Source organism: Protobothrops mucrosquamatus, unplaced genomic scaffold, assembly GCF_001527695.2.
Source record: "Protobothrops mucrosquamatus isolate PMUCROS unplaced genomic scaffold, P.Mucros_1.0 scaffold4159, whole genome shotgun sequence".
In the NCBI taxonomy this organism is placed as follows: domain Eukaryota; kingdom Metazoa; phylum Chordata; class Lepidosauria; order Squamata; family Viperidae; genus Protobothrops; species Protobothrops mucrosquamatus.
In genome coordinates this window covers 161,217-168,539 of record NW_015390085.1, presented here as the reverse complement: position 1 = coordinate 168,539, position 7,323 = coordinate 161,217, and the positions used below count along the sequence as shown (strand labels likewise).

Below are 7,323 nucleotides of genomic sequence, written 5' to 3'. Positions count from 1 at the left end.
TGCCGATACTGACTCCCTGTCCTTCTCGCCCGAAGCAATTCATGGAGATTGAGCCGGAGATGTTGGCCATGGAGACCATCGTCCCCGTCTACTTTGCCAAGGAAGACGACGAGCTTCTCTCCATCTACGAGCAGACCCAGACCGCTTCTTCGTCGCAAGGCTCGGCTTCGGCTGCCGAAGGTCGGTATTTTGCGAAGTTCGGTTGGGCTTTCCCAGAGATGGCCACTCCCGGTATGGACCTCTCCGGGAAAAAAATCTATTGACTTGGTGGCCTTTCAGCTCAGGACCGTCCTCATACAAAAATTAAAAAAAATAAAAATAATGTAAAAACAAAACTGAAACTAAAACCAAAATCAGATAAACTCAGAAGGGCAGACTGAGCGGACCACTAGGTCTTTTTCTGCCGTAGGTTTTCTACGTTTCTGTCCTTTTTTAAAAAAAATAAAAAAATGAATAGGCTTCTTTTTGACTTGCGTGGAATATAGATAGTCTTCGACTTACGACTGGTGGCTTAGTGACCGTTTGAAGTTACAACGGATTTCGCCAGGGCTACTTACCACCCGGATTCTAAGTTCCGACGACCAACCTCCCCCCTGTGGTCAGCTGGTTGCATTTGGCTTACTGGGCAATCAGCCTAAATTCACATCCATTTGCAGTGTCCCAATTTAGGACGGGGTTGTTGTTTTTTTTGCACCAAACTGGCATTGGCTTCCATTTTCTGGTAAAAAATGCCTACTGCGGAAAACGCCCGTCGCAAAAAGCTTGTGAAATCGGGCAAGCTCACGAGGGGAGCCGCTTAACGGCCGGCGTGATTTACGATCATAATTCTGGACTCTGCCGCAGTTGTAAGTCATAAGTCGAGGACTGTCTGTAGGAGCTCATAGCTGAAGCATTTGCAATGCGTGTGTAGAAGCTCTTGATGTCAGCATATGTCAGTTCTGAATCGGGCGACTCTTTGCTGCGTGTAGCTACAGTTCTATACTTTTTAGAAGAAAAAAAATATTTTCTTAATCTGTTTCCATATAGCAGGGGTGTCAAACTCAATTTCATGGAGGGTCGCATCAGCATTGCAGTTGCCCTCGGGGGGGCGTGTATGGCCAGGGTTGGTGCGGCCTGAGTGGGCGTGGGGAGTGGGTGTGGCCTACTGGGTGGGCGTGGCCAGCTCTACATCGTTCCCGTCAAGGGTGCCTGTGGGGGCCTGGGCAGGAGTGGGACAGATCTGAGGGTCTCTGGCAGAAGGGGGTGGGACCGGGGCAAGCGCCAAGGCATGGCCCATTTCTTCATTCCTCACAAAAGGTCCACAAAAGCAATTTAACAAACGTACTTGCACTTGGTGCCCGTAACCACGCTTGAAAACCAGTAATCTTTCCGATTTGCTGATTTAATGCGCTATTTTTCTGTCAACATACATATCCCGTTCATTAACTACATAATGTATTATGTGGCTAATGTAGATAAAGTATAGTTAAGCTGCTCAGATTTACTCGATTAGTGAGAGGGGGGAATACGAATGTAATCATAAACACTATCCCGTGGAGGTACCTCAGGGTGCCGTCGGCCAGACAGTGCCGGCTGGCGACCCCAAGGGGGAGGGCCTTCTCTGTGGGAGCTCCCACCCTCTGGAATGAACTGCCCCCAGAGATCAGGGTGATCCCTGATCTCCCTTCCTTCCGCCGCGCCCTTAAGACATGGTTATTCCAGCTTGCAGGACTGGCCTAGGGTAATTTTTAGAGGGGTTTTAATTATATTTTAATTGGACTATGTTTAAAATATTTCTTTTTAATTAATTTTAAATTTGTAATTGTCATTTATGTATTTTAATTGATTGTCAGCCGCCCTGAGTCCACGAGGAGAAGGGCGGGATATAAATTTAAATATAATAATATAATAATAATAATACAATAAAAGTGCCCAGGGAGCAATCAATGGTAGGTAATCTGTGCAACAGAATCCTGTTATCAAAAGGATGAGTTACAATTCCTTAACACTATATGGCAGACATGTCAAACACAAGGCCTGGGGGCCGGATGTGGCCTGCAAAGTGGTTTCATGTGGCCCGCGAAGCCATCCTGGAAACAGTGAGGGAACGGCCCCCGCTGCCTTTGCCCCGGCCCAGGCCGGACGGGAGCCCATGTACAATTTTGTGGTGGCCATCTATGCTGAAACGCATTCAGTCTTAGCTCCACAAGGCCGCCCGGAAACAGCGAGGAACCAGCCCGCCGCGTCGGCCCCGCCCCCTGGGTGCATGCTGGGGAGGGGTCACCCTTTGTGAGGAATGATTAATAATAATAGTAAAGTTGGAAGGGACCTTGAAGGTCATCTAGTCCAACCCCCTGCTCAGGCAGGTAACCATTTCGGACAAATGGCTGTCCAGTCTCTTCTTAAAAACTTCCAATGTTGGAGCATTCACAGCTTCTGGAGGCAGGTTGTTCCACTGGTTAATTGTTCTCACTGTCGGGAAGTTTTTCCTTAGTTCTAGGTTGCTTCTCTCCTTGATTAGTTTCCATCCGTTGCTTCTTGTCCTTCCCTCTGGTGCTTTGGAGAATAGCTTAGCTCCCTCTTCTTTGGGGCAGAATGTCTGTCTACTTATTGTATGGGAGACAATCTGAAAATATTCTGATAAAGTAGCCTCTTTCTGACCTCTTTCCTGTGCCGTCTCAAAGCTAACCCAGTGGGCTCATGTACAGGATAGGTCAGTGTGCTTAATCTTTTAATGGCTGTGAACACAGAAACCCTCATGGCAGGGGACAAAGAGTGGAGACGTTGTTAGCTAAATTAATTGCTCCATTATTGCCTTTGCACTGAATTTTCCATGGAACTCTGCAAGCTGCTGAATGGCTAGTTAGGGTTCCAGATGAGAACAAATAAAAGCAGCCCTCAGTTTACAACCATTCTTTAGTGACCATTCAAAGTTAACGACGGTGTTGAAAAAAGTGACTTAACGACCGTTGTAGCACACTTACGACCGTTGTAGCATCCCCATGGTCGCCTGATTTACCTTTGGATGCTTGAAAACTGACCCTCACTTATGACGGTTGCAGGATCCCGGAGTCATGTGATCCCCTTTTGCGTCCTTCCAACAAGCAAAGTCAGTGTGGAAGCCAAGATTCGCTGAANGACGGTGTTGAAAAAAGTGACTTAACGACCGTTGTAGCACACTTACGACCGTTGTAGCATCCCCATGGTCGCCTGATTTACCTTTGGATGCTTGAAAACTGACCCTCACTTATGACGGTTGCAGGATCCCGGAGTCATGTGATCCCCTTTTGCGTCCTTCCAACAAGCAAAGTCAGTGTGGAAGCCAAGATTCGCTGAACAGCCACGTTACTAATTGAAAAACTACAGTGATTCGTTTAACAAATGTTGTAAAATGGGGCAAAACTCACTTAACACATTTCTCACTTAGCAATATACACTTCGGGCTCAGTTGTGGTCGTAAGTTGAGGACTACCGGTATTATAAATAAATTTTGCTGGAGGCCAGTAGGGCAGCTGCAAAATACAATATGTGATTCGGGATGCCAGATTATCTTTCCTGGCATGGATTGTGCCCACTATTTACATCCAATAGATCACTAAATACACCCTTTGCCAAGTCTGGGTTTAATCCAGCTCCTTTATTTCAGGTCATAGAGCCAGCATATGCCAAGTCTCAGGGCTACAAATTCTTACTCGCTTAAACAATGCGTCTATAAACAGAGGCATAGAATCAAGGTCACACGAAATATTAGTACCACCTTATAAAGCCCTAGTAAGGCCACACCTGGAATACTGCAGCCAATTTTGGTCACCATATCACGAAAAAGATGTTGAGAGTCTGGAAAAATTCAGAGAAGAGCAACTAACATGATCCAAGGCCTGGAGATCAAAACGTATGAAGAATGGCTGTGGGACTTGGTTTTAGCCAGTCTAAAGAAAAGAAGAAATAGGGGAGACACGATAGCAGATTCCAGTATCTGAGGGGCTGCCACAAAGAAGAGGGGGTCGGGTTGTTCACCAGAGCACCAGAGGGCAGGACGAGAAACAATGGTTGGAAACTGGTCAAGGAGAGAAGCAACCTGGAATTAAGGAGAAACTTCCTGACAGTGAGGACAATCAACCAGTGGAACAGCTTGCCACCAGAAATCGTGGGCACTCCATCACTGGAGGCTTTTAAGAAGAGGCTAGACATTCACCTGTCTGAGACGGTATATGTTCTCGTGCTTGAGCAGGGGGCTGGACTAGAAGACCTCCAAGGTCCCTTCCAGCTTCTATTCTATTCTCTGATTCCTTTTTCCTCATCTGATCACTGAGAGCAATTTCTTGCTTGCCCATTTGACTCTTTACCATACTGAGGAATTCCTTTTTAACGATTTAGTTTTAGAACTAAACCCAGAATAATCCTATTCCCCAAATTATACACCAATGACCCAAGCATCCCTTTGAATCAAGCGGTGGAGTGCTCCAACACTGGAAGTTTTTAAGAAGAGACTGGACAGCCATTTGTCTAAAATGGTATAGGGCAGGGGTGTCAAACTCAATTTCATTGAGGGCCGCATCAGCATTGTGGTTGCCCTGGGGGGGGTGTGTGGCCAGGGGGGGGTGCGGCCTACTGGGTGGGCGTGGATGGAGTGGCTGTGGCCTACTGGGTGGGTGTGGCCAGCCCTACATCGTTCGCGTCAATGGTGCCTGTGGGGGCCTGGGTAGGAGTGGGACAGATCTGAGGGTCTCTGGCAGAAGGGGGGGAACCAGGACCACTTCCAGGTGATGGTCCATTTCTTCATTCCTCACAAAGGGTGACCCCTCCCCAGCATGCACCCAGGGAGCGGGACCGACGCAGCAGGGGCTGGTTCCTCGCTGTTTCCAGACAGCCTTGTGGAGCTAAGACTGAATGTGTTTCAGCATAGATGGCTACCACAAAATTGTACATTGGCTCCCGGCTGGCCAGGGCCAAGGCAGCGGGGGGCCGTTCCCTCACTGTTTCCAGGATGGCTTCCTGGGCCACATGAAACCACTTCGCGGGCCGCATCTCGCCCCCGTGCCTTGTGTTTGACATGTCTGGTATAGGGTTTCCTGCCTGAGCAGGGGGTTGGACTAGATGACCTCCAAGGTCCCTTCCAACTTTTTATTATTATTATTATTATTATTATTATTATAATAATAATAATAATAATAATAATAATAATAATAATAATAATAATAATAATAATAAACAAAGAAAGTCCTGTTGCTTTCTGAAAAAAGCACCTTTGGGACACAGATGTTAAGCGAATCTGGCTTCCCCATTGACTCTGCTTGTCAGAAGGTCGCAAAAGGGGTTCGCGTGACCCCAGGACGCTGCGACCGTCATAAACACGTGCCGGTTGCCAAGCGTCCGAATGTTGATCTCGTGACCACGGGGGAGGCAGCAACAACAATCGTAAACGTGAAAAACAGCCCTAAGTCACTTTTTTTCCCCGAGTACCATCGTAACTTTGAACGGTCCCTAAATGAACGGTTGTAAGTCGAGGGCTACCTGTCTTAGTTCCTTTCTTTTAAGCCCTCTTTTTTCCTTCCTAGTCCTTCTGCACACCGCGACGGCCAACGGCTTCCAGATGGTAACCAGTGGAGCTCAGAGTAAAGCCGTCAACGATTGGCTCATCACAAGTATAGAAGTGAGTTTGGGGAGAGGTTTTTTTTGACATGGTGGTGTTTTTTCTAGGCTGGGGTCCTTCCTGCGAGTTGCAAAGCTGGGATCTTCCCAGCATCTGCCCTCGGGCCCTGCTAAGCTAAGATTGTTCAAAGGCACTTTATTAGCCAGAGTGCTGAGCACATGGTTTTTTCCAAGGCCCTTGAATTTTAAGAAGCAACTGGAAGGAGGTTCATTTTGGAAGCCAAAACAGTAGGGGGCACGGGTTAGAGCAGGGGTCTTCAAACTTGGCCACTTTAAGCCTTGTGGACTTCAACTCCCAGAATTCCTCAGCCAGCCACGCCAAAACTGCTAGAACAGGGGTCTTCAAACTTGGCCACTTTAAGACTTGTGGACTTCAACTCCCAGAATTCCTCAGCCAGCCCCCTGGGTTAGAGCTTTCATTAAGAGGGCTGTCTTTCTCGGAACAGCCTTGCCTGGTTGAGCTGCCGGAGCGGAGGTCACAGCGAAGGATTTTATTAGGGAAGATACAAAAAGTGTGGGGAGAGTTCTTTTTTTAAAAATAATAATAATGTTTTACTAGGGCAGTGGTGGCGAACCTATGGCACGCGTGCCAGAGGCGGCACTTAGAGCCCTCTCTGTAGGCACGCGGGCCATGCCCCGGAGAGATGGCAACCGTCCCTCCTCAACCAGCTGCCCGCTAACTCGCCGAGGTCCACGTGGCTGGATGCATCCCAACACCCATGCGCTCGCTGGCCTCTGTGTGCGGGGGCCAATGGCGTCAGGCAGCAGTCGGCCCGGCCCCTGCCTCGCCTTGGCTCGCCTCACCCCACAGGACAAGCCTCTTGCCCACCGCCCCACCTGCCAGAGACCCCCTGGATCTCCCCCGTCCCTGCCCCCACATGTCCCTGCCCCCACATGTCCCTCTCCATGAGCAACATCGAGGTGATCATGCCCACCTTGGCCACACCCACCCAGTCTGCTATGACCACAGTCACGCCCACCCAGTGGGCCACACCCATCTGGCACCCAGTGACAAATAAGTGGATTTTGGGTTGCAGTTTGGGCACTCGGTCTCTAAAAGGTTCACCATCACTGTACTAGGTTTTTTTTTATCCCACCTTTACTGTATTACTTTTGTAAGTTAATCAAGGTGGTGAACATACATAATACCGCTTCGTCTTTGTATTGTATTGTATCTTATTTCACATTATTTTATTATTCTCTTTTGCTTTATTTTAATTTATTTTTAATATTTATATTTATTTACTTATTGGATTTATCCAAGATCATCCAGCTGGCTCTCAAGCCTAAGGCGGGATTAGAACTCACCGTGTCTTGCTGATTGGCCCACAGTTACCCAGCCATCTTTCATGCCTAAGGCAGGACTAGAACTCTTAAACTCCTGGTGATTGGCCCAAAGTCACCCAGCCATCTTTCATGCCTAAGGCGGGACTAGAACCCACCATCTCGTGGTGATTGGCCCACAGTTACCCAGCCATCTTTCATGCCTAAGGCAGGACTAGAACTCTTAAACTCCTGGTGATTGGCCCAAAGTCACCCAGCCATCTTTCATGCCTAAGGCGGGACTAGAACTCTTAAACTCCTGGTGATTGGCCCACAGTTACCCAGCCATCTTTCATGCCTAAGGCAGGACTAGAACTCTTAAACTCCTGGTGATTGGCCCAAAGTCACCCAGCCATCTTTCATGCCTAA

The 7,323-nt window shown here is 48.2% G+C and overlaps 1 protein-coding gene across 1 annotated transcript in view; it reads left to right on the top strand.

Annotated features, from left to right (window-relative positions):
* Positions 1-40: 40 nt before the first annotated feature.
* Positions 41-7,323, top strand: part of NCLN (nicalin) — a 28,995-nt gene continuing 21,712 nt past the window's right edge. The window contains exons 1-2 of the mRNA XM_015828018.1: positions 41-180; positions 5,538-5,632. Of these exons, the coding sequence (XP_015683504.1) occupies positions 42-180; positions 5,538-5,632 (234 nt within the window). The 5' untranslated portion in view covers position 41. The remainder of the gene's footprint in view (positions 181-5,537; positions 5,633-7,323) is intronic.